This window comes from Grampus griseus, assembly GCF_964374135.1.
Source record: "Grampus griseus genome assembly, chromosome: 3".
Taxonomy (NCBI): domain Eukaryota; kingdom Metazoa; phylum Chordata; class Mammalia; order Artiodactyla; family Delphinidae; genus Grampus; species Grampus griseus.
In genome coordinates this window covers 166,722,256-166,748,707 of record NC_139019.1, presented here as the reverse complement: position 1 = coordinate 166,748,707, position 26,452 = coordinate 166,722,256, and the positions used below count along the sequence as shown (strand labels likewise).

General features: G+C 52.2%; 1 protein-coding gene across 1 annotated transcript in view; it reads right to left on the bottom strand.

Annotated features, from left to right (window-relative positions):
- FBN3 (fibrillin 3) overlaps positions 1 to 26,452 on the bottom strand; it is a gene marked incomplete at both ends in the record, with an annotated part of 60,248 nt that overhangs the window by 3,056 nt on the left and 30,740 nt on the right. The window contains 24 exons of the mRNA XM_082651488.1: positions 679 to 913; positions 2,573 to 2,692; positions 2,781 to 2,909; positions 7,499 to 7,615; positions 7,792 to 7,914; positions 8,473 to 8,598; positions 9,138 to 9,344; positions 10,282 to 10,407; positions 10,567 to 10,701; positions 11,521 to 11,643; positions 11,766 to 11,885; positions 12,540 to 12,665; positions 12,884 to 12,949; positions 13,094 to 13,246; positions 13,915 to 14,040; positions 14,768 to 14,887; positions 15,386 to 15,514; positions 17,185 to 17,301; positions 17,659 to 17,784; positions 18,237 to 18,362; positions 18,640 to 18,765; positions 20,873 to 20,944; positions 23,331 to 23,480; positions 23,859 to 23,984. Coding sequence (XP_082507614.1) covers positions 679 to 913; positions 2,573 to 2,692; positions 2,781 to 2,909; positions 7,499 to 7,615; positions 7,792 to 7,914; positions 8,473 to 8,598; positions 9,138 to 9,344; positions 10,282 to 10,407; positions 10,567 to 10,701; positions 11,521 to 11,643; positions 11,766 to 11,885; positions 12,540 to 12,665; positions 12,884 to 12,949; positions 13,094 to 13,246; positions 13,915 to 14,040; positions 14,768 to 14,887; positions 15,386 to 15,514; positions 17,185 to 17,301; positions 17,659 to 17,784; positions 18,237 to 18,362; positions 18,640 to 18,765; positions 20,873 to 20,944; positions 23,331 to 23,480; positions 23,859 to 23,984 — 3,124 coding nt within the window. The remainder of the gene's footprint in view (positions 1 to 678; positions 914 to 2,572; positions 2,693 to 2,780; positions 2,910 to 7,498; positions 7,616 to 7,791; positions 7,915 to 8,472; positions 8,599 to 9,137; positions 9,345 to 10,281; positions 10,408 to 10,566; positions 10,702 to 11,520; positions 11,644 to 11,765; positions 11,886 to 12,539; positions 12,666 to 12,883; positions 12,950 to 13,093; positions 13,247 to 13,914; positions 14,041 to 14,767; positions 14,888 to 15,385; positions 15,515 to 17,184; positions 17,302 to 17,658; positions 17,785 to 18,236; positions 18,363 to 18,639; positions 18,766 to 20,872; positions 20,945 to 23,330; positions 23,481 to 23,858; positions 23,985 to 26,452) is intronic.

Here is a 26,452-nt window from a genome sequence, read left to right as displayed (position 1 = left end):
TGGGGGCAACTACGAGTGTACCAAGGTGCCAGTGCGGATTTGCACGTGCCTACACGTGTGTGTGTGCATCCCTTGGCTTTCCTGGGTGTAGGTGTGAACCTGCATGCGTGCAGGGGTGTAGGATATACCTGAGTGTACCCAGGGGCGTATGCGTGTATGAGCCTGCGTGCACCCTGGATGCTGACGTGTGCTTGCACGCATGTGCACATTGGGATATATGAATGAGGGTGCCCGGGCATGCTGGCACAGGTGTGAGCCTCACACACACTCACATGTATTACAGGGAGGCGTGCATCCTGCACTAAGCACATACAGGACAATTACTCCACGTGGGGTGTGAGCTCGTGTCTGCACAGGTACAGCTGCCACGGGGCCTCTGCACCCATCTCTTTTTTGTTTTGTTTTTGTTTTTGTTGGTTTCTGTTTTGGCCATGCAGTGTGTGTAGCATGTGGGATCTTAGTTCCCCAACCAGGATCAAACCCACGGCCCCTGCAGTGGGAGCGCAGAGTCTTAACCACTGGACCACCGGGGAAGTCCCCTGCATCCATTTCTCCATGCACACGTATGTACGTGAACGTGTGCACAGGCCCGTGTGTGTGTGTGTGTGTGTGTGTGTGTGTGCGTGCGCGCACTCCCAGGGTTCGGGTGTCTGTGTCCACCCCGCTCAAGCCCCTCACCCTTGCCCAGCCCGGAAGTAGCCTCGGGGGCAGCCGCACAGGAAGCCACCGGGGGTGTTGGCACAGCTGTAGCTACAGGGGCCGCCCCGCCCCGCACACTCATCCACGTCCTGGCAGCCCCCGAGGGCCTGGTTGAAGTCAAAGCCGGAGGGGCAGACGCAGCGGAAGCCGCCCAGCATGTTGTGGCAGGAGGCGCTGCCGCAGGCCGCGGGTGACAGGACACACTCGTTCTTGTCTGTAGAGGGGGAGGGGGAGGACGGGGGGAGGGGCAGGGGACAGCCTTCACATCTCCAGATCCCTCCACATGCCTCCCTCCCATGCCCACGTGGCAACTCTGGTTCCTCCTTCAGAGCCCAAGGCCAACGTCAAAACCTCCATCAAGCTCCCGGTGAGCCTCTGGACTAGGTCTGCTGTCCCCTACACTCCTTTATCCGCCCCCCAGCACCCCCCGCCATCCTGTAATTCTGCTTTAAAGCATTGCTCAAAACTTCCCAGGAATGTTAAACGGTGGGATGGTCTAGAACAAGGTTTCCCCACCTCGGCACTATCCTCGTTAGGGGCCGTTTCATTCTCTGTGATGGCGGCCGTCCTGCACACCGCAGGGCGTTGAGCAGCATCCCTGGTGTCCACCCACTAAATTCCAGGAGCACCCAGTGCCCAGTTGTGACCATCAAAAATATCTCCAAGAGGGCTTCCCTGGTGGCACAGTGGTCGAGAGTCCGCCTGCCGATGCAGGGGACACGGGTTCGTGCCCCGATCCGGGAGGATCCCACATGCCGCGGAGCGGCTGGGCCCGTGAGCCATGGCCGCTGAGCCTGCGCGTCTGCAGCCTGTGCTCCGCAACGGGAGAGGCCACAACAGTGAGAGGCCCGCGTACCACAAAAAAAAAAAAGAAAAAAAAATATCTCCAAGACACTTCAAAACGGTGCCCAGTTGAGAACCACTGGCCTAATTAACCCGTCTCCCCCGGAAGACTGGACAATGGGAGGGCAGGGATGGAGTCTGATCTCAGCTCACTTCTGTATCCATGGGTCCTGGGCAAACCATCGCCGAAGGAATGAATGAGTAACTAATGTGGAGCAGGCTGAGAAAGAGGGCTTGGCAGCAGAGGCAATGGTCTGCGGGGTCCCCAGGGGACAAATACTGAGGGACAGAGGAAAAGACAGAGAACTTAGCTGAGGACCCACCAGGAGGGGCAGGAGGACGAGCGGGAGAGAAGGCAGTGCCGAGGCAGTGGGAGGGAGGGGAAAGCCGAGTCACAGAGGCTGTGGGTGGAGAGTCCAGGAGGGGCAGGCAGTGGTGCCCAGAGCAGAGGAGGTGGAAGGCGAAATCTGAGGAAAGGTGATGGAGAGGATGCAGGAGAGTGGTCCCTACATGGGTACAGAGTGAAAGCCCGACTGCAGAGGAGGAACAAAGAGAGGTGGTGAGGACGAGGCTGTCATTGGGAGGCCCCGGAGCAGCAAACAGAAGGGTGCAGTGGGCAAGGTCGGAGGGAAGGCAGAAGGCTAGTTCCCCAAACCAAGGGCGTCTGCAACAGCTATGACAAAAGATGCAGCATGCATGCACCCACTTCCGTTGCCACACCCATGGCAGACGTCACTAATCAATCCCAGCACTCCTTTCCCAGTGATCACAGATACTATCTCAGAATCTCCACTGAGCCCTCCAGACCATCACTCCCTAAGAAACGGCCACCACTTTGCCAGGCTGACTCTGCAGACCCTTAACTCCCCAGCCTGCCCAGCAGCAGGGAACTAACTACCTTCCAGACCAGGCCATCGGCCTTGAGGTACTTGTGCTTATCACAACATCCTGCCATGGGGGTGGTTCCCAGTTGCCCACTTTGGACAGATTCTGGTGGGGGGTCGGCTTCCTCCCAGCCCCCACTACTCACCCACACACTGGCCCCACTGGGAGTGTGGGGTGAAGCCCTGGGGGCAGCCACAGCGGTAACCCCCCAGCTCGTTCTGGCAGCCGTGCTGGCAGCGATGAGGCCCGTCACATTCATCCACATCTGTGAGATGTCGAGAGGACAGAAGGCTTGCCAGGCAGCCCTCAGGACCACCCCCAAGGCCTAGACCCCACCCAAAGCCCGGTTCTACCTTTGCAGCCATGGCCTGAGCTGTCCAGGGTGAAGCCTTGATAGCACTCACAGCTGAAGCTTCCTGGGGCATTGTGGCAGTGTCCACGGGTGCCACACGGGCCAGGCTGGGCCAAGCACTCGTCATTGTCTGCAGAGGACATAGAACGGGCAGGGCCACCTGCTGGTTAGGGGGTTCATGTCAGGCACCACGATACCAGGCCTACCACCTGATCAACTGTTCCAGGCAAATCTTTTACATACACACACACACACACACACACACACACACACACACACACACACACACATTTTTTGGCTGCACCATGCAGCTTGTGGGATCTTAGTTCCCAGACCAGGGATCGAACACACAGCCCCGGCATTGGAAGTGAGGAGTCTCAACCACTGGACAGCCAGGGAAGTCCCCCAGGCAAATCTTAACCTCTCTGGGCCTCAGTTTCCCTCTCCGTGAAAGGAGATCCATAACAGTTCCCACTTCACAGAACTGTCACAAACACTTAAGAGCACGCACATATAGGACTTTGAATCTCATCTCTACCACCTCAGTGCTGTGTGACGTAGGGCAACCGACTTAGTCTCTCTGTGCCTCAGTTTTGTCAGCTGTAGCATGGAGATGATAATATCTACCTCATTGTGTTTTGTGAGAATTAAATTAACCTAATCACATGAAGCACTGGGACAGTGCTCAACCTAAGAGTAAAAGATTAACAAAACCCCTTGTCCTTCTCTGTGGGAAAATGACCCGGGGTAACTGTTGCACTCTGTCCTCATGGAAACCTGACAATTGTGGGATGTCAGCCAGAGTTATGGATTGAATGTGTGTGTCCCCCCTGCCCCACCCCCAATGCCACCACTGCCAAATTCCCAAAACCCTAACCCCCAGAGTGATGGTATGAGGAGGCGAGACCTTTGGGAGGTGATTAGGGTTAGAAGAGGTCATGAGGGTGGGGCCCTCCTGATGGGATTGGTGCCCTTATAAGAAGAGACACCAAAGACCTTTACTCTTGTTCTCTCCCTACCACATGAGGACACAGGAGGAAGGTGGCCGTATGCAAGCCAGAAAGAGGCCCTCATCAGAACCTGACCCTGTTAGCATGTTAATCTTGGACCTAGAGCCTCCAGACTGTGAGCAATGTCTGTTTTGTAAGCCACCCAGTCTATGATATTTTGTCATGGCAGCCTGAGCTAAGACAGGCCTGGTTATCAGGCAACATTGCTATGGTGGTCATGGTCCATGGTGGTAAATTGCATTGGGATTGGGGTCATGGAGAATGAACCCTACATTTCTAGGGGGAACCCTAATTTAGGCTTCCTTGACTATGGAGATTTTTTTTTAAGTTTTAAAATTTTATTTTATTGAAGTATAGTTGATTTACGATGTGTTAGTTTCTGGTGTACAAAAGTGATTCAGTTATACATAAATATATTCTTTTCCATTATGGTTTATTGAGTGATATTGAATATATCAATACTTCACTACGCTATACAGTAGGACCCTGTTGTTTATCCATTCTACATAAAATAGTTTGTATCTGCTAGTCCCAAACTCCCACTCCATCCCTCCCCTCCCCCTTGGCAACCACAGGTCTGTTCTCTATATCTGTGAGTTCATTTCTGTTTTGTAAATAAGTTCATTTGTGTTCTATTTTAGAGTCCACATATAAGTGATATCATATGGTATTTGTCTTTGTCTGACTTACTTCACTTAGTATGGTAATCTCTTGGTCCATCCATGTTGCTGCAAATAGCATTATTTCATACTTTTTTATGACTGAGTAGTATTCCACTGTATATATACCACATCTTCTTCTTCTTTTTTTTTTTTTTATGGTATGCGGGCCTCTCACCGTTGTGGCCTTTCCCGTTGTGGAGCACAGGCTCCGGACGCGCAGGCTCAGCAGCCATGGCTCACGGGCCCAGCCGCTCCGCGGCATGTGGGATCCTCCCGGACCGGGGCACGAACCCGTGTCCCCTGCATCGGCAGGCGGACTCTCAACCACTGCGCCACCAGGGAAGCCCACATCTTCTTTATTGAGTATGGAGATTCTTGACACCAGGCACAGCCCTGTGGGAACCTGGAATCTCTCTTGGGTACAAGAGGCATTGGGACATGGGGCTTCTAAGCCCCTGTGTGCACACGCATACAGCTGCACACACACAAATGCCATAGTAAGTGTGCTCACCTTAAGAAGGAGGGAAAATAACTTGACTGTACAGAAAAAGGAGAAATGCCAGTCATTTCGTGGCTAGGAATGCTCACTCCTCCCACAGATATGCACACGGCTCACTCCTTCACCTCCTTCAAATCTTTCCCCTTTCAGTGAGGCTTGCCATTTTTCCTGCAGCCCATCTAGCAATTCCACTTCTGGGTGTATTTATCCAAAGAAAATGAAAACACTAACTTGAAAAGGTACCTGCACCCCTATGTTCACTGCAGCATTATTCAGAATAGCCAAGACCTGGGAACAATCTAAGTACCCAAACATGGACGAATAAAGAAAATGTGTTATATACGTACAGTGGAATATTATTCAGCTATAAAAAAGAAGGCAATCCTGCCACTTGTGATAACATGGTTGGACCTTGTGGGTATTTTGCTAAGAGGAAATCAGTCAGACAGAGAAAGACAAATGCCGTGTGATCCCACTTATATGTGGAATCTAAAAACAAAACAAGAAAGCCAAGCTCACGGATACAGAGAACAGACTTGTGGTTGCCAGAGGAGGGTCTGGGAGGTGATTGCAAGGGAAGAAGGTGGTCAAAGGTACAAACTTCCAGTTATAAAATAAATAAGTCATGGGATGTAATGTACAGCATGGTGACTGCGGTTAATAATACTGCATTGAGGGCTTCCCTGGTGGCGCAGTGGTTAAGAATCCGCCTGCCAATGCAGGGGACACTGGGTTCGAGCCCTGGTCTGGGAAGACCCCACATGCCACGGAGCAACTAAGCCCGTGCACCACAACCACTGAGCCTGAGCTCTAGAGCCCAGGAGCCACAACTACTGAGCCCGCATGCCACAACTACTGAAGCTGGCGCGCCTAGAGCCTGTGCTCCACAAAAGAGAAGCCACCACAGTGAGAAGCCCGTGCACCGCAACAACGAGTAGCCCCTGCTCGCTGCAACTAGAGAAAGCCTGTGCACAGCAAGGAAGACCCAATACAGCCATAAATAAATAAATAAATAAATAATACTGCATTGAATGAGATAATGCCATTTGCAGCAATATGGATGGACCTAGAGATTATCATACTAAGCAAAGTAAGTCAGAGAATGACAGATATTATATGATATCACTTATATGTGGAATCTAAAAAGATGATACAAATGAACTCATTTACAAAACAGAAATAGACTCACAGACTTAGAAAACTAATTTATGGTTACCAAAGGGGAAAGGTGAGGGGGAGGGATGAATTAGGAGTTTGGGATTAACATATACACACACAAAAATAGATAATCAATGAAGACCTACTGTATAGCACAGGGAACTCCACTCAATATTCTGTAATAACCCTATATGGGAAAAGAATCTGAAAAAGAATAAGTATGTGTCTATGTATTCCTGATTCACTTTGCTGTACACCTGAAACTAACACAACATTGTAAATCAACTATACCCCAATATAAAATAAAAATTAAATTAAAAAATCTGTTAATGAAAAAAAAATAATACTGTACTGTATGTTTCAAAGTTGCTAAGAGAGTATATATTAAGTGTTCTCATCACAAGAAAAAAATTTTGTAACTATGTGATGATGGATGTTAACTAGACTTACTGTGGTGATCACTTCGCAATATACATAAATATCGAGTCATTATGTTGTACACTTAAAAGTAATATGTTACACGTCAATTATATCTCACTTAAAAAATAGAATTATATTGTAGCCCTCCTGATTGCCTTCCCCTGCTTTCTACTTTTTCTTTCTTTCATGTCCCACATCACCTTCTAACACGCTACAGTGGTAAGCTGTTATGTTTGTTTCTAGTCATTGCCTGGCAGAAGGGATGGTTCATGAGGCAGCAAGCTTGACCCTTGTGTTCAATTGCTGTGCCCTCAGGGTCTAGAACAGGACGAGGCAAACTGCTTCCGTAAAGGGCCAGGTAGGAAATATTTTTTACTCTGTTGCAATTACTTGGCTCTGCTGTTGTAGCAAATGCAGCCACAGACAATACGTAAATGAATGGGCATGGCTGTGTGCCAATAAAACTTTATTGACAAAAGCAAGCAGGGGGCCGGGCTTGACCTGGGGGCTGGAGTCTGCTGAGCTCTGGTCTAGAGCACTGCCTGGTAGGTGTTGGCTGAGTGGATTCGTGGGAGCCTGAAAGAAGCCACCCGTGTCTAGGTTCAGCCCTTGGGGGAGGTCTGGTTCTCCCAGGTCACAAGACACTAAGAAGTGACAGTTGGATTGCGTGACCCCCTTGGCTTTTGGGGGCACCCTGGGGAGGCCCTCTGCAGAGAGACTCGGCAGGTCAAGGGTGAGGGTAGGTGTCCTGGGCCAAGGTCAGAGAGACTCCTGAGGGTGGTCTCCCAGGTCCCTAAGGCAAGGAAGGAGACTGACGTCCCAGTTGCCACCAGGACGTAAGCAGCGACAGAGCAAGGGCTTTGTTCTAATCACCCCTGTGTCCCTGATGTCTGGCACACACTGTGCATTTGCCACTTATTTGGTGAAGGCTGGGGCCAAGCACCAGCTGCGAGGGCCGAAGGGGACTCACCAAAGCAGGCCTGGTGGCGCTGGGTGAAGCCAGGGGGACAGCGGCAGGTGAAGGCACCGATGGTGTTGACGCAGAAGAACTGGCAGTTGTGCTGCCTGGAGGAGCACTCATCCACGTCTGCAGCACACAGGGTCCCAGCGGGCTCAGGGCAGGGCCCGCCGGGACTTGGGGCTTCCCAGGGGAGACACCCTGGAGACGGCACCCGACCCCATGCAGTGGGAGGGTGTGAGATGCCCCTGTGGGGGACAGGGACAGAGCCCCATGGTGCATAGGTGGGGAGAGAGGGACGTCACCTCTGCAGATCCTGCCATTCTCCTCCAGCAGGTAGCCTCGGGGGCAGGCGCACAGGAAGCTGCCCTTGGTGTTTTTGCAGAGGAAGGGACATGGCGTGGGGACCTGGCTGCACTCGTCCACATCTAGAGGGGACGCAGCACTCAGGAGGGTCAGTCAGACATTCCTGGGGGCTCAGGGGCTGGGGTCCCCACCCCCACCCTGCTGAGGCCTCCTTCCCGGACCCCAGCTATTCAGAATCTGTGGGCTTACACAAGGAACTGTTTTTTTGTTTGTTTGTTTGTTTTCTGTAAAAAGCCAGAGAGTAAATATATTTGGCTTGGCGGACCAGACAGTCTCAATCCCAGCCACTCAACCCTGCCTCTGTAGCAGGAAAACAGCCACAGAGGGTAAGGAAACAAATAGGCGTGGCCGTGTGCCAATAAAACTTTATTAACAAAAATAAGCGGAGGGCTGGACTCAGCCCTTGGGCAGGAATTTGCCGACCCTGACTTAGATGAACACCTGCTGCACAACGTGACTGAAAAACTTAGGATGCACCAGATAACAGGAGGAAAGTGGTCCACATGGGCTGGGGGTGGAGGGAAGAAACAAGGATGCTTTGCCTCTGGTCTCGGTTTTCTCACGGGAGTGTGTGCCAGGCGCTGCACGGAGAGGCTCACGGGGTGGGGCAGGGGGCTCACCCACGCAGGCTGTGGCAGTGGTGTCAGGCGCGTACCCAGACCGGCAGTGGCAGCGGAAGGAGCCAAGGTTATTGATGCACTCGCCATGGGGGCACAGGTGAGCGAGCACGCGGCACTCATCCACGTCTGAGGACAAGCAGGGCTCGGCTGGGGCCGTCCCCCCTGGGTCACCAGGGCATGCCGCCTCCCTTGGGCCCACCAGCCCTCTCCCGGGAGGCAAGGCCAGCCTCTGCTTCCCCTCCCGGCACCCCAGAGCTGGCGGCCTGGCCCCTGTGGACCCCACCCTGAGGCGAATGAAACTCCTTCCGCTGGACGCTGAGAATCCCCGTGGTGGGGACACACCCACACCACAGCCTCATCAGCGACACCTTCTCAGGGCACCCCGTCCACATACATGGAAGCAGAGATGGACGCACAAGCATTGCACACCAGTCATGCGCTCACTAATGAGCCTGCACACACAGAACAAAGGACACACGCACACACGCTGGCTCACACACCTGCTCCCCTATCCCACCCAAGTTCACGCACACACGCAGAGCGACCAACAGGCTCTGGTTCACGCTGGTCCACACACCTGCCAGCACAGAGATGCACACACTGGCTCACGTACTCTAACACTGGCTGGAGCACAGACACACAATCATGAACAGATCGCCACCCACCTCGGCCGTCGGCGGTGTAGCCCGAGCCGTGGGGGCACAGCTCCTTGTGGGCGGCAGTGCTGGGCAGGGGACAGAGCTCGCAGTGGGGGCCCCAGCCGCGGCCACCCCCGCAACAGCACTCGGCCCTGGTGACCGCCTCGCCGCCACTGGACTGAGCCTGGCACGTGGCCTGCAGCACCTCGGAGAAGCAGGGCCCTTGCCGGGTGTCTGGAAAGAACGGGTGGGGATGGTGGGTGGGAGGAATGAGCTGTCTGGGTGCCCCTTCCCCGTGGCGTCCAGCGGTGTTGAGAGTCTACACGTGGGCTCCCAGCATCTCCGGCGCATCTGTGCCCGTGCACGGGGTGGCATCTTGCAAGCTGTGACTGCTCAGTGCTGTTAAATGCCCTCTCGGGGCTGGGGCTGGGCTGTGGCGGAAGCTGCAGACCCCAAACCAGAGAGGTACCCCTGGGCTGCAGAGGATGGCTTCCTGAGGTCAGAGGGCAGCATCCCTCTGGCCGCAGAGAGAACAAGGGACAACGTGGAGGCAAAAGGTGGTGGCGTCCAGGAGAGACAGTAGGGACAGAGCGAGGGGTAACATCCAGGGAAGTGGGGAGGAGGCCGCCGGGTTACTCCAGGAGGCTGGCTTGGGGGTCTGGGTGGGAGGTAGGGCATCGCTGAGACGAGGCTTGGGGAGCAAAGATGCTGAGCTGAACCTGGGGTGCATGGGGGATGGGGGTGTCCAGGAGACAGCTGGATACACACGCTTGATCTGAAGCTGCGGGGTGGAGACTGTGCTCGGGGTCGGGGGAGAGTAAAAAGGGAGAAGAGTAGCAAGGACTGTGGGGACAGGGACAGAGAAGTCTCCGGGACAGACGGTACCACTGGGTCACCCTCCAGGTTTAGCCCTTAGGAAGTGGTGAACCTGGGGAGGGCCGGTTCCTGGGTGTGATGATGGACAGGGCAGGGGGGAGATGCTCTAATCTTCCAGGGGGTTTGACTGAAGGGACAAAGGGAAGCTGGGGGCGTGCGGTGGACACGTGTGTCTGGATTGGCTCAGTGACCCCCTCGGTGGCCCTGGCCCCGTCCCCGCCTTGGGGAGCTCCCAGGTGGCGGTGCCACATGCTGGGTGGCTATGTCCCCCGTACCTGGGTCTGGCCACACTCACCGTGGCACTCAGTGAAGTCAGGGCTGGGCTGGAAGCCCTCGTCACAATCACAGCGGAAGCTGCCTGCGGTGTTGACGCAGCGGCCATTGGCACAGAGGCTGGGCTGGGCATGGCATTCATCGTCATCTGAGGCGGGAGGGATGCGGCAGGCCGGGGGGGAGGCCAGAGTCCCTCGAGCTGGCCTCCACCTCCAGGGTCAAAGTCTGCCCACCCACACCCTCTGGCTTTGAACTCTCCCATCCGTCGGGGGCAGGGAGACCCTGCATGCCTGAAGCCCTCCTGTACCTGTGCAGCCCTCCCCAGAGCCCAGCTGGGGCCGCATGCCCGGGGGGCAGATGCAGGTGAAGGTGCCGATGAGGTTCTTGCACATCATGCCCCGGGTGTGGCAGTCCTGCTTGCCGTCTGCACACTCGTCCACATCTGCGGGCAACCCCAGACCAATGGCGGTGAAGACCAGACACACCATGGACCAGCTCCGGGATGTGAGGACCTGGACCCCACCCCCCAGTGGCCTCGGTGGGCCAGAGTGAAGTCCTTGAAGCACTGCCAGGCGCCCGTTCCTCCCCCGACCGTCCCAGACCTCCTGGGAAGCCAAGGGGGGCGGTCACAACTGCCCCCAGCACCCCCATTCCTTGCTTACATCAGGGTCTGTGAATCTGTCTGGCCTGCACTGTGGTCCCTGGAACACTGACTCTGAAATAGCCCTTGAGGGACCAAGTCACAGGCCAGGGTTTCTACCCTCGACACTGGACATTTGGGACTAGAAAATTCTTTGTGGTGGGAGCCTCTTCTGCACACCGTAGGATATTGAATAGCACCCCTGGCCACTCGATGCCTGTAGCACCCACCCACCCACCCAACTGTGACAATAAAAAATGTCTCCAGACATTGCCACATGTCCCTGGGTCAGGGGCACAATTGCTGTCCCCACTGTGCTAGCCCACTCAGAGCATGTCCAGCCGCAACTGGAGACGCCTCGAAAGCCACACTCGCTGTTCTGTTAGATTGGGGAGCCAAGGAGATGCGAGCACCCCCTTTCATAACTATAAAAGCAGAACCACTGCTCACAAAAGAGCACCCATTGCACCCTCACTCGCCTCAGCTCTCCCCTCACTTTATCACTTATCGCTCATTCCCACCCTTGGAGGCAGAGGTCTTACGTCTCCATTTTCTCTCGGGACCGAGGCACGGGGAGCCCCAGGGCCCTACCCATAGCCCGCCTGCCCATACGGGTCCTACCTCGGCACATGGCCCCATCCTCTCGCAGGGCATAGCCAGACGGGCAGGTACACACATAGGAACCCTCAGTGTTGTGGCAGCGGAAGGCGCAGAGCAGGGGATTCAGGGAGCACTCGTCAATGTCTGGGGAGGTCAGTGGAGGTGCTGGCTGGGTGGGGTCTGCCTGCAGGACCCCCTGTCCCTCTCTCAGGCCAGCCCCCCTCACCCCTATCACACAGCCCAGGTCTGGGCAGGCAGGGTCGTACCCTCACAGGTCATCATGGGACCAGGCTCAAAGCCATCAGCACAGGCACATTCGAAGCCTCCAATGATATTGGTGCAGGTGCCTTCCCCGCAGGGGTGTCCGACAGAGCACTCGTCTGTGTCTGGGGTGGGGGTAAGGGGGTGGTCAGAGCCTGCAGAGGGCTCCCACCCTTGACATGATCCTGTCTGCCTCCTGCTGACTTCCTACAGAGTGGATAGGGCCAGATCTGCTGCACCTTTAGGCTGGACGGGGGCTTCCCTGGTGGCGCAGCGGTTGAGAGTCTGCCTGCCGATGCAGGGGACGCGGGTTCGTGCCCCGCTCCGGGAGGATCCCACATGCCGCGGAGCGGCTGGGCCTGTGAGCCATGGCTGCTGGGCCTGCGCGTCCGGAGCCTGTGCTCCGCAACGGGAGAGGCCACAACAGTGAGAGGCCCGCGTACCGCAAAAAAAACCAAAAACAAAAACAAAAAACAAAATGCGTAATAGACTGGACGCGGGGCAGGCATGCAGTATGTGTTCAATGAATAAATGAATAAGTGAATAAGTAAATGAGTGAGTGAATGAACGAGTGAAGAGCAAGTAAATGAATGAAAAGTGTGCGAATGCGTGAATGAATAAGTAAATGAATAAATGAATGAGTGAATAAACAGCAAGGAGCACGAGTGGGTGGGGGAGAGTGACAGTGGCTGAGCAGCAGGGTGCTGCCTTGGGTGGTGTCTGCCCTCCCTGGCTCCTTCCTTCCCTGGGAAGCAGGCTGGGGCGTGCTGGTCACTCACCCACGCAGCTGACACCTGTGAAGTCCAGGCTGTAGCCAAAAGGACACTCGCAGCGGAAAGAGCCATCAGTGTTGACACAAAGGCCGTTAGCACAGACGCCAGGGTTCTCCGCACACTCGTTCACGTCTGCAGGTAGCGGAGGTTGCAGGCACGGCATCTGTCATGCCCTGGCCACACTCAGGGTCTCTTCCTTCCCTCCAGGGGGGTGGGGTCCAGGGCTACCCATGGGACGAGGAGGGAGCCTGAGACTTGGGAACCAGGGTAGAGCCCAGACAGGGCTGGGCGGGAAAAGAGGAGACTGCGGTGGCCCAGGGGGGCTCTTAGCACGTGGGCGAGGGGCTCACCTTCCCGAGAATCATCTGGGCCTGGGACTGCCCCGTGGCCAAAGGGGCACAGCTCCTGAAAGGCGGCTGGACACCGAGAGGGGAAGGGAGGTGAGGGCCTGGGGCCACGTGCAGCCCCCAGGATGCCCCTGTGTGTAGGGAAGGCTGAAGGAGAGCAGATGGGGGCAGGCAGGCAGGGTCAGGGGAGACTGGACGGGGGTGGGTGCTCACCACTGCCCTCCTGAGGACACAGCTCGCAGGGGTCATTCCAGCCCTCGCCGGGCCTCTGGCTGCAACAGCACCGGGTCTTGGTGGTGTTGAAAGCTTTGGGTACCGAGCACTTTCCAGCCTCGAAATGGGTGAAGCAGAAACTCTGCCGTGTGTCTGTGGGGTGATTCCCCAGAGAAAAGCTAGGAGGGCTAGCCACCCCAGTCCTCATGAATAGGGTGGTCCTGACCCTACCAGCGACCAATCAGAATGCTCCAGAATCACTCCATGGTGATTGGTTCAGGGACGGACATGTGACCCACACTGGGCCAATGAGGGTCAGTCCTGGGGTTTTTGCTGAAAATCTGAGAATCCCTTCCAGCAACACCCCACATTCACATCTGTGGGGGTCATCTCAGGCTGGGAGAATGGTCAAACCTAGCCATGTTATTCTTGGATCAGAACTCCTTTCCTGGAGAGGCAAAGTGACTCATTCCAGAAAGCCAGAGGACCCAGATTTCAGACTCCAAATCCTCATTACTGACTCCCAGTCCTTAGCCCTGGAACACTACCGGCCTGAGATGTCCTTACAGATAGGCTGGGGTTTGGTTCACCACTGGCCCCCATAACAACAAATACTTGTTGAGTTGCCCTGCCCTCTGCCTTGCTGCCCTAACCTGGGAGAGAAGAGGCCAGCTCAGCCTGGGTGAGGCTAGCCCACACTGGACCAGGCTCCTGGAGATACATACAAGAAACTGCAGCCCCCTTTCTGGGTGACCCAGCTCTTCCTCACCCCACCTCCCACCTCTTCCCTAACCCTGTGTGCTCCCTGGCCCCAGACTCACCAAAGCAACGGTGCCCGTTGTCAGACAGGACAAAGCCAGGCGAACAGAGGCACTGGAAGCTCCCGGGGCTGTTGGTACAGGTGCCAAAGAGGCAGAGGTTGGGCTCTTCCAAGCATTCGTTGATGTCTGGAGGGGCAGGGACATGAGGTGGGTGGGGTGCAGCAGGCCCTCCACTGGGGTGGGCGGCCTCGGCTGCTGGGAGGGGCAGATGGAGTGGGGGGCCCAGGCAGGGAGGGTCCAGGGACTGACGCAGGGTGGGGTCCCCAGGGCTCAGGATTAGCGGAAGCACCAGGTGGGCAGTGTGTGTGTGTGGGGTCTTTCCTAGAAGGTGTCTCCAGGGTAGGGGTCATGGTCTGGAAAAGTTCATCTTTAGAGAGTAAATTTATACAGAGCTAACTAAGTAAGACTAGATAAAATTAGCCTACAGTGGAAGAAGTTAGCTTGCGTTGTACTAGGCTAGCCCATCTGCTAAGCCCAGGCTGGCCCACATTAGCCCAGACTGTACAAGCCTAGTCCAAGTGGATGAGTGGACCAGAGGTGTTCAGGCCAGACTGGTCCTTGACCACCACTCATCAAGCGAGAAGTTCCATGTCTGGTGCAGTGAGACCCACACCCATGCCCATTTTATAGGATTCACGAGGAAGCCTGGGGGCCCCAGAGAGAGAGCGCCCTGAGCCAAGAGAGCATCCTAATAACAGTAACAGTATATGGAGCTGTATGGGGTGCTGTGCTAACTGCATCTCCTCACTCACCACCACCCCAGCTGGCATTCCCATTTTACAGATGGGGGAAGAACAGAGGCCCGGAGGTACCTCCCTGGCTCCAGAGCTGGGAGGTGAGGCCAGACACTCACCGACACAGTGGTCACTCTGAACCTGGAAGCCGGGGGGACAGATGCAGCGGAAGGAGCCCTCAAGGTTCTGGCAAGTGCCTGGCAGGCAGGTTCCCGCGAGGCTGAGACACTCGTTGGCGTCTGGGGAGAGGAGGAGGAGGGGTCCCAGCAACAGCTGGTGGCAGGGGCTTGCCTGGGGCTAGGACCGGCACCTATGGTCACTGCATGATGGCCAAGGCCCCCAGACAAGCCTTTCTGGATCCAGAGGAAGGGCTGATACTCAGGAAAACAGGGACATCTGGAGAAGAATATTCTCGGTCTTGATGGGGGTTATAGGTGGAGCCAGGGGAAGGGGAAGCAAAGTTCCTAATCTCAAGCCACTCACACACCCCTTTCATGGTTTTCATGGCATCCATTCAATACCTCTATTATACCATACTTCATAAAACTTAGAGCTTCAAGACAGCCTCACCCTAAATCACAAACCCTGTGAAAACATGGGTGTGATGTGCTGGTTTTATACCTTAAAATAAATGCATGCTTATGAAATGGAACCATGCTCACTTGGAAGTACCAACTGAAGGTAAACTTAGAGTAGGGGCAGGCTGAGATGGCTTCCAGCACCATGGTGAGACTCACCTATGCAGTTCTTCCCATCACTTGTGAGCTCAAAGCCATCCTGGCAGAGGCAGTGGAAGGAGCCTGCTGTGTTGAGGCACTGGCCAAATCGGCACACCTGCCCCACGATGGTGGTGCATTCATCCATATCTGCAGATGGAAGATGGGCCACTGGGGTCACCCACATAGCCTAGGGCTCTGAGCCTCCCTTGCTCTTCTGTTCACAGAGTTGAGTTGATGGCAATGACTTCAATTTACTGAGCACTTATATACCAGCTGTATATTAACCCTCCAACTATCCTATAAAGCAGACACCAATATTCTCTAACATGAGCATCTTAAGGGTATGAATTTGCCTGTACATACTACCTTAGCTGCATCCCACCAATTTTGTTGTGTTTTCGTTTTCATTTAATTCAAAATGTTTTCTAATTTTCTTTATGATTTGTTCCTTTTTCTATGGATTCTTTGGGAGTGTATTATTTAACTTCCAAACATTTGGGGATTTTCTGGATATCTTTCTGTGACTGATTTCTAGTTTAATTCACTTACATTCCAAGGACCTATCTTGTGTAACCTCAATTTTTAAAATTTTGTTGTTTACCTTATGGCCCAGAATATGGTCTTTCCTGGTGAAGGTCCATGTGCACCTGAGAAGAATGTATGTTCTGGGATGTTCTATAAATATCACTCAGGTCTAGGTGGTTCACATGATTGTTCAGGTGTTCTATATTCTTACCGATCTTCTACTTGTTCCCTCTATTATTGAGGAAGGAGTGTTAAAGCCTCAAACTGTAATTATGAATTTGTCTATTTCTTTTTCAGTTCTATCAATGTTTACTTCATGTGTTTTGAAGCTCCATTGCTAGCTGCATATGCATTTATGATTGTTATGTCTTCTCAGAGAAATGACCCTTTAATCAATATATATTGACTCTCTTTATTTCTGGTAATATTCCTTGTTCAGAAGTCAATCTGGGGGCTTCCCTGGTGGTGCAGTGGTTGAGAATCCACCTGCCAATGCAGGGGACACAGGTTCGAGCCCTGGTCCGGGAAGATCCCACATGCCACGGAGCAACTAAGCCCGTACGCCACAACTAATGAGCCTGCGCTTTAGAGCCTGCGAGCCACAACTGCTGACCCTGCATGCCACAACTACTGAAGCCCACGCACCTAGAGCCCATGCTCCGCGACAAGAGAAGCCACCGCAATGAGAAGCCCACACACCGCAACGAAGAGTAGCCCCTGCTCGCTGCAACTAAAATAAAAGCCCGCAAGCAGCAACGAAGACCCAACACAGCCATAAATAAATAAACAAAAAATTAAATAAATTTATAAAAAAAAAGAAGTCAATTTGGCCTGATATTAAGATAGGTAGGTACTACTATTAATCTTCTTTTTACAGAGAAGGAAACGGAAGCACAGAAAGGTAAACGACTTGCCTAGGGTCACACAGCTGGCAGATGGCAAAGCTGGGATTTGAACTCACACCACCTGACCTTGGAATCCACTTTCAACCACTGCACTGAACTGCCAGCATCACACCACCCACGTCTTGTCTTCACTGTTCACTTTTCTCTCTGTACTGTCCATCTCCTTCTTATCGACCTGAGTGTAAGCTCTAGTGAGGGACCCTTGGTACTTGACAATTGAAGGGGTTTGGAGAACTTTACGGTTAACTAGTTTTCAATCCCCTGAGGTTGTTTTCCTGAAGGTATCCCTGGGGCGAGATCCTGCATTTCAGAGGGGTGTCCTCAAGCCAAGGACCCACTTTTCAGTGGGGGTGCACTGAGGCTTGCCCACCAGCCTGGGCAGCTCACCCACGCAATGTCCGTTGTGTGTCGCCACAAAGCCAGGGAAGCAGAGGCAGCTGTAGGAGCCGACGATATTCTTGCAGGTCCCATTTCCGCATGGCTGCTGGTCACACTCGTCGACGTCTGCCAGAGCAAAGCCCCTGATCCCCGCCCAGCTCACCCAGGGCATCGGGCAGCTTGGGCAGTGAGGGCCTGGCTGGACCCAGCCCCCCTCTCCTGTACTTCACCCTGCCCAGGTGGATGGGAAGTGATGGCTGGGATATATCCCTATTTATCACTTCCATTCTACAGATGGGAAAACTGAGGTGCAGGGAGGTGAATAAGTCATTTACCCAAGGTCTTAGGTGCCAGGGCTCACAGCTGTGAGTCTGTGAATCAGGATGGGCAGAAGCACCACCCCCACCCCAGGGGAGGTGTAGACCCATGGCCCCTCGCCCTTGGCAGCCTGGCCTAAGAGGAAGGAGCAGAGGGCGCTCTCACCCATGCACAGGGTCTGGTCTGCTGAAGCCCGGAAGCCACGGTGACACAGGCACATGTAGCTATCAGCTGTGTCCACACAGTCGCCATGGCTACAGACGTTTGGGATCTCCCGACACTCATTCCGTCCTGAGGGAGGGCAGGGAGTGTGGTGCCCCACAGAGTCCCCACCCCACAGTGTGTTGCGAGCCATCACACGTGGCAGTGGGAGAGCCCGACCGCCTACCCATTCTAGCTGCTGTCCCAGGGGAAATGCTTCACCTCCCATTTCACCCTCACGACTCCCGTTAACAGATGCTCTCAGCACCCCCACCCCAAAGTACAGCCAAGGAGGGAATTCCCGGGCAGTCCACAGCTTATAACTCCACGCTTCCACTGCAGTGGGGCACGGGTTCGATCCCTGGTCAGGGAACTAAGATCCTGCAAGCCGAGCGGCACAGCCACCCCCCCCCCAAAAAAAAAGTACAGCCAAGGAACAAAGCCCGGACAGAGCCGTGTCCTACCCAAGTCACAGCAGGAGGCAGAGTCTGGCTTTGTCCTACACCCCACTCCCTCACCTCCCTACTAGGGTCCCCACTTACCCACACAAGCACCCCCTGGCGACAGCTTGTACCCTCGGGCGCACTTGCAGCGGTAGCTGCCGGGGATGTTGATGCAGTTGGCATTCTGCTGGCAGGGGCTCTCCCCGCTGGCACACTCGTCCACATCTGGGGAGTACAGCCAGCGGGGCGGGGTTGAAAGTGACGCTTCCCTGCAGAATCAAACCCTAAACCCAGCCCTCCCCCCCCCCACTTCAGAGCAGGTGGTCCCTCCAGAACCACATTGAGCGGGGTGATGTGGGATGGAGCCCCTCGGAAAGGCGTTAGCCCCATACACAGAGGGGGAAACTGAGGCTCACGGGGTTTAAGAGACTTGCCCAGAGAGCACAGGCTGGGAGGGGGGACCAGCAACCCACCCGGGGCTGGGGAGGCAGGGGGGCGGCACCTTCGCAGACCAGCAGCACCCTGTTGTAGCTGAAGCCCGTGGGGCACTCGCAGCGGAAGCTCCCAATCTGGTTGATGCAGACGCCACTGGCACAGATGGCAGGGATCTCCCCACACTCGTCGATGTCTGGGGAGGGCGCCAGCCGTCAGGAGCAGCTCAGCTCCCGGCAACGTCTGGGGACCCTGACCTAAGAGATCATGCAGTCTAGGAGAAGATGTGTCCCCCAACCAGCACACACTTGAAAAATCCTGCAGTGGCCAAACTATATCTGCTCACACCGGAAAGAAATCAGGATGTGGGAGGGAAGGCAGGGGGAGAGAGCCTCTTTCTCAACAAAAATGCACATTTGCTGTGACCCAGCAAGCCTGCTTTGTGGGGTCTCCGGGAACGAGGCAGTCCCGTGTGTGAGCAGGAGGCTGCACGGGAGGACCTGTGGTGACGTTTAGCGAGAAACTGGAAACATCACCGGAGGAATGGATGACAAAATGTGGTCCCTCCCTACAAGGGAATACGATTCATCCTGAAAAAGGGGTGAAACACTGACACTCACTACAACGTGGAAGAACCTTGAAAACATGATGCTCAGTGAGAGAAGCCAGTCCCCAAAGGACAAATACCGTACGATTCCATTTATATGAAACGTCCAGAACAGGCAAATCCAAAGAGATGGAAAGCGGAATAGTGGTTGCCAGGGGTTGGGGGAAGGCAGAACAGGGAATGGCTGCTCATGGGGACAGGGTTTCTTTTTGTGTGATGAAATGTTCAAACTTCAATTGAAGTGATGGGGCACAACTCTGTGAATATACAAAAACCCACTGAACTGTGCGCTTTTGATGGGTGAAATGAATTATATCTCAATAAAGCTGCTGTTTATATAAAAGAACCTGGAATCTGCCTATGTGTCCATCCATGGGGGACTGACTTATGACCTGGGATGTGTCCATGTATGGAATACTACAAAGCAGGGCAAAGAGGGAGGCAGTGCTGCGTGTAGTAACCTGGCTGGTTCTTCACGACTCTTTGCTGGGTGAGAAAAATAAGTTGCAGACAAGACATAAGAAAGCACAGAATTTATGTCCAACTCCCCAGAAAACAATGCCATACATTTTCAAAGGTGGATCTCTATGTGTGTTTAAATGCATGAAGAAAGAACTAGAAAGAGGGCTTCCCTGGTGGTGCAGTGGTTGAGAGTCCGCCTGCCGATGCAGGGGACGCGGGTTCGTGCCCCGGTCTGGGAGGATCCCGCGTGCTGCGGAGCGGCTGGGCCCGTGGGCCATGGCGGCTGGGCCTGCGCGTCCGGAGCCTGTGCTCCGCAACAGGAGAGGCCACAGCAGTGAGAGGCCCGCGTACCACAAAAAAAAAAAAAAAAAAAAGAACTAGAAAGAAATACTCCAGGTGTAAAGCATGAATTATAAATCAATAAATCTATTGTTCATATAAAAGAACCTGGAATCAGCCTGTATCCATCCATGGGAGACTGAGTTATGACCTTGGGAGAGTATGAAGGAGACTTAGATTTGAGGGGGTGACTGGAGGGGGAGTTGCTCTTATCTGCTCTGTTCCAATTGTTGAAAATAAGGAGAATACAACGGTGGAATGAAAACAACTGAAAATAGGTTCATCAATGAAACACCGCACAGCTGAAATTTGGCATTCAGGTATTGAATTGCACAAAACCTCATTTAACTTAAAAAGGGAGCGTTCTGCTCCACTGCAACACGGATGAACCTTGGGGGCATTATGCCGAGTGAAATAAGACAGACACAAAAGGACAAATACTGTACGAATCTGTTTCTATGAGGTCAGATTTACAGACAGAAAGTAGAATGGGGGTTCCCAGGAGCTGGGGGAGGGGGATGGGAGTCAGTGTTTCTTGGGGACAGAGTTGCAGTTTGCGAAGATGGAAAGTTCTGGAGATGCATGGTGGGGATGGTTGCACAACAGTGTGAATGTAATCGATGCCATTGAATTGGACACATAAAAATGATTAAAATGGTAAATGTTATGTGTATTTTTACAGAAGTTTAAAAAATGAATAAGAATTTAATAAAAATACTCTCATTGTTTTTTTAAAAAAAGGGTCAGGATTCCTGGCCTGGGGAGTTGGAAGAATGAGGGTGTGGGGTAGGGGAGGGTGGAAGGGAAAGAGCTGTGGGGGGAGAGGAAGAGAGGGGTCAGGGCTCTGGGCACAGAGTGACATGGGGCTACAGACAGGAGGGTGGTGGTCACTCACCGAGGGGCTTCCCTGTGTGGATGTCAATGACGAACCCGGGAACCTGGTTTCCACACAGGATCTGGTAATCCACTGGGCAAAGGAGAATGGGGAAGGCAGGGCGCTGGGGCTGCAGCCTCCCTGGGAGGACACCTCCTCCTCCTCTGATCAGCTTGTCCATCCCTGTAGCCCAGTGCTCACCTGGCCCCTGACAACTAGTCCCTCTCCCTCCCTCCACTCTGACCAGCGCTGGGAGGGTTACGGGTGCCATTCGCCTGTGTGGTGTGATCTTCTAACACATAGACATGACCTCCCTCATCTCTTCCCTGCGTGAGTGCCACCAGCTACACCCCACTGTCCTCACTATAAAATGCAGACTCTTCAGTATGGACCTCAAGAACCTTCACCCTCAGTCCCACCTTTCCTCCAACAGCATCTCCTGCCCTCCTGTTATATGATTTCATTCCATGTCTGGATGTGTCCTGCTCTGTCATGCTACCGGAACTTTGCATATGCTGTTCCCTTTGCTGTTCCCTAGCATAGTCCACTTCAACCTTGAGGACTCTGGGCAGCCCACCACTCTGGCCCTGGACAGCTGATGACGCCATCCTTTGGCTCTTCCAGGGCAATTCACTCTCTGACTGTATCCCACTGCTGACACCAAGATGCTGCTTGCCCGACCTAGATTCCCAGGTGGGTGGGTGTCCCTGGACCCACCTGATAGACATGGGCAGGCATTTGGGCAGTGCCACCTTTCCCCAGGTCCCTGCCCTGCTCCTCACTCGCTCTTCTGCCTGTATCATGATGAGAACAGACCAATCTCAGTGGCCCCTATGCCTAGTGTGGACTTCTGTCTCATCATATTCAACCTGCACCTCAGATTCAGGTGCCTAAGATTCAGGTAGGTACCTAACTCCCAGCACATAATCTGTGAGTGACATTTGATCTGTCTTGACAATCTCATGACCAGACTTGGCTGTCTGCAGTTTCCTCCCAGACTGCACAGCTTGGGTCTACCTTATTCTTATTTCCTAGAACCCAGAACAGGGCCCGGCACTCAGAGACAGCCAGTAATGACCCCTTCTCATACCACTACACTGGGTTGAATAATGACCCTCCACCCCCAAAGTTCATGTCCACCCAGACCCTCTGAATGTGACCTTTTTGGGAAATAGGGTCTTTGCAGATACAGTCAAGTGAAAGTCATCCTGGATCAGAGGAGCCCTGATGCAATGATTGGTGTCCTTATAAGAAATGAAGAGACATGTGGAGACACAGGGAGAAGCCATATGAGTTGAAGGCAGAGATGGAGGAGATGCAGGTACAAGCCAAGCAATACCAAAGAATGCCTGGAACCACCAGAACCTGGACGAAGCAAGTAAGAATTCATCCCTAGATCCTCTGAAGGAAGCGTGACCCTGCCCACACCTTGATTTATGACATCTAGCCTCCAAGACTGTGAGAAAATACGTTTCTGGTGTTCTTTTTTCTTCTTAAGCCACCAAGTTTGTGGTATTTGTTGCCACAACCCTAGGAAACTAATTGTCTTAGTTCAGGCTGCTATAAGGAAATACCATGAACTGCATGGCTTCAATAACCAACGTTTACTTCTCACAGCGCTGCAGGCTGGGAAGTCCCAGATCAAGCCACCAGCAGATCTGGTGTCTGCTGAGAACTCTTCCTGTCTGTCTTCTTGCTGTGTCTTCACGTGGCAAAGAGAGAACGTTTCTTGTGTCTCTTCTTATAAGGGCACTAATCGCATTTAGGGGCTCCATCCACATGACCTAATTAACTCCCAAAGGCTCCACCTCCAAATGCCATCACACTGGGGGTTAGGGCCCCAACATATGAATTTGGGGGGAACTCAAACATTCAGTCCATAGCACTAATAAACTTGTAACCCCCTAGTTATCCCCTCTACTCACTGCTCCATTCCTGCAGCTCTTTCTGATGCCTGGGCTGGTTGCTAGATCATCCTAATAGGTCTCATCCCAACTGCCAAAAAGTTCTTCTGCTCAGTCCTTCTTTCAGGACTTTGCTCCTGCTGTTCCTTGCCTGGAATACCCTTCCTCATCCTGACCGACATTTCTGTAATCCTCCTCAGAGCTTCTGCAAGCTTGCTCCGCCCGCAGCTCATGGGGCCCTGGTGCCTCCAACCAGCTGTGCTTTTCTCTCTGGCCCTAGGCACTCACTCACTGACCCCCCCACCCCACCAAATAATCTGTGAGTGTTCAAGGTTCTTTAGCACAAATGAAAGCCTCACTGATCCATCCTGAATTCCCCGAGTCTGTGAAATAGAAGGATGCCTTGCCCTCCTTAAAAGCATTGATTTTTCCATACGTTGACTGGGATGGAACTTCAACTCTTCAGCTCTCATCAAAACAACAGACTCATCTGGGAGTTCTAAGTGCCGTATGCCTCATTAAACACTGCATTAAAAAGGGCCAAGCTGGAATGAAGGCCAGGGAGGGGCACTTACGGCTGGCAGGAGTTGGGCAGGCCTCGCAGGGTCTATTCCAGGCCTGGCCAATGTTGTAAGAACAGCAGCACGTCTTCCGGGTCACGTTAAAGGTCAGCTCATTCTGACATGTACCGTTATAGTGCCGGAAGCAGACACTCTTCCTCATGTCTGCAGTTGGGTTGGGGTGAAGGATGCAGGCAAGAGACACCAGAGGAAGAGAGCCAGAGAGATAGGAATTCATTCATAAATCCATTTGGAAATTACTGGCTTGACTTCTCCCCAACACACATGAGGGTGCCCTTTACGTTTAGCCCTTCTCAGGCAGTGCACAACCTGGACAACCATACACGGCAGCCCTGGGTCCCTGAGCCCTGCAGCCTTGCTCACTGCTGCATACCAGCATCTCAAATACACTCACCCTCCCTCTCTCCTCCCACAAACATGCCTCTCCACACTCTTCCAAGGCTTGGAGACTCCCAGAAGCCCCTCCCACACCCGAGTGCTTTTCTCACAACGGCTGGGGTCCCCCATCATCACACTTCGTACCCATGCAGTTGTTGCCACCGTTGACTTGCAGGTATTCCGCTGGGCAGACACAAGTGTAGTTCCCCAGAGTGTTGTAGCAGGTACCAGGGCCACAGATGCCCGAGTGTGCAGAGCATTCATCGATGTCTGCAGGGGGAGGGAGGAATTGTCTGCATCCAGGAATTGTCTGGATAACTCCCCACCCCAGGTCTGCTAGAGCCACTTCACTATGCGGTTGAGTTGAGTTTCAAGATTAGGTTAAAATGCACGGACATCTTAGTGATGCGTAAAGACACGGCACAGTATTAGGTGGGGAAAAAAGTTTACTATGATCCCACTTCTATGAAGAAAAAATATGATCTGAGCTCATTTAATGATATTATCACCAAGAGTGGGGCAATCATGTGCTTCCCAGTGTGATGCAATAGGAAGCAAAGCCCTATGGATAAAATATTCTTGAAAGAAAAAAGTTGATTCTCAATCTCATTGATCCCTTAGTCCAGAAGCAGCACACATTTTCTGTAAAGGGCTGGAAGTAAATATTTTTTTCAGTTTTGCGAGCCAAACAATGGTCTCTGATGAGCTATTCACTTTGCCATGGTAGCGTGAAGGCAGCCAGCCATAGACAATGGGTAAACAAACTAGCATGCTGTGCGCCAGTAAAACTTGATCTATAGCCCCTGAAATGTGCATTTCATGTCATTTTCATGCGGCACAAAGTATTATTCTCCTTTTGATTTTTTCCAATAACCTAAAAATGTGAAAAGCATTCTTAGTGGGCTATACAAAAACAGGTGGTGGAGTATTAGCAAGCTAGGAGTGACATTTCCAAAAATGGCAGAATAGGGAATGTCAGAGCTTTATTCCTCCACAAAAACAGCTACTGAGCTGAGCAAAAACTGACAAAATGAACTTTTGAGGAACTCAGGAATCCCGTCAAAAACTTACAAAACCAGGGGATCTGATATATAAAATATCCTAGAGAACCCACAGAATGAAAACTATTAGAGCTAATAAATGAAGTGGGCACAACGCAGAATGCAAGATCAACACACTGACATAGAAATTTCAGTTGTATTTCTACAAACTACCAAAAAGCAACTGAAAAGGAAATTAAGAAAATAATTCCAATTATAATAGAATCCAAAAGATTAAATACTTAAGAATAAATTCAACCCAAGAGGTGAAAGACTGGTACACAGAAAACTATAAAACATTTCTGAAAAAAATTAGAGAAGACCTAAATAAATGGAAAGACATCCTGTGTACATGGATGAAAAGACTCATTATTGTTAAAATCGCAATACTCCCTAAAGTGATCTATAGATTCAATGTAATTCCCATCAAAATCCCAGTGACTTCTCTTCTTTTGGCAGAAATGGAAAAGCTGATCCTAACATTCATATGAAATTGTAAGGGACCCCAAACAGCCAAAACAATATTGAGAAAAGAAAATAAAGTTGGAGGAGTCACACTTTCCCATTTCAAAACCTACTTACAATGCTATAGTAATCAAAACAGAGTGGTACTGGCATGAGGATAGAACTATAAATCAGTGGAACAGAATTTAGAGACCAGAAACAAACCAAGACATCTACAGTCAATTGATTTTCACCAAAGTGCAGAAAGAAGTCTCTTCAGCCAATGGTGCTGGGACAGTTAGATACCAACAGGCAAAAGAATGAAGTTGGATCCCTACCTCACACCATATACAAAAATTAACTCAAAATAGAAGACCTAAACATGAGAGCTAAAACCATAAAACTCTTGGAAGAAAACATAGGGGTAAATCTTAATGACCTTGTGTTTAGCAAATGGATTCTTAGATATGACACCAAAAGCACAAACCACAAAAGGAAAAATAAAACAGATAAATTGGATTTCATCAGAATTTAAACCTGCTGTGCATCAGCAGACACTATCGAGAAAGTGAAAAGACAACTCACAGAACTGGAGAAACTCTTTGCAAATCACATATCTGATGGGAGTCTTATATCCAGTATATATAAAGAACTCCCACAACTCAACAACAGAAAGGGAAACAATCCAATTTTAAAATGGGCAAAAGACCTAAATAGACATTTCTCCAAAGGTACTCAACCTCATTAGTCATTAGGAAAATACAAATCAAAACCACAATGAGATACCATTTCACACCCACTAGGATAATATTTTACACAATGGAAAATAACAAGTGTTGATAATGATGTGGAGAAACTAGAACCCTCTTATGTTGCTGGTGAAAATGCAAAATGGTGCAGGTGCTGTGGAAAACAGTTTGGCAGTTCCTCAAAAAGTCAAACATAGAATTACCATATGACTTAGTGATTCTAGGAGTTAGACAAAATGTTTGACAAGGACTGGCTACAGAATTTGTCCAGGGCAAAGTATATGAAGAATTTCAAGATGGTGACAGCAGAGCATTAAACTAAGCGGGGGTGGGAGGGGTGGGGGAATGGCACCCTTTGGAGTACAGGGCCCTTGAGTCTGAAAGCTGGGAAATGCTGCAAGCCTGCAGCCCTCAAGGGCACAAACTGGCCCTGAGAGGCTCCACAGCCAAGGTTAACATTCAGGTTGAAGTCTCCCTGCCCTGTGACAGTCAAGAAATGCAACAC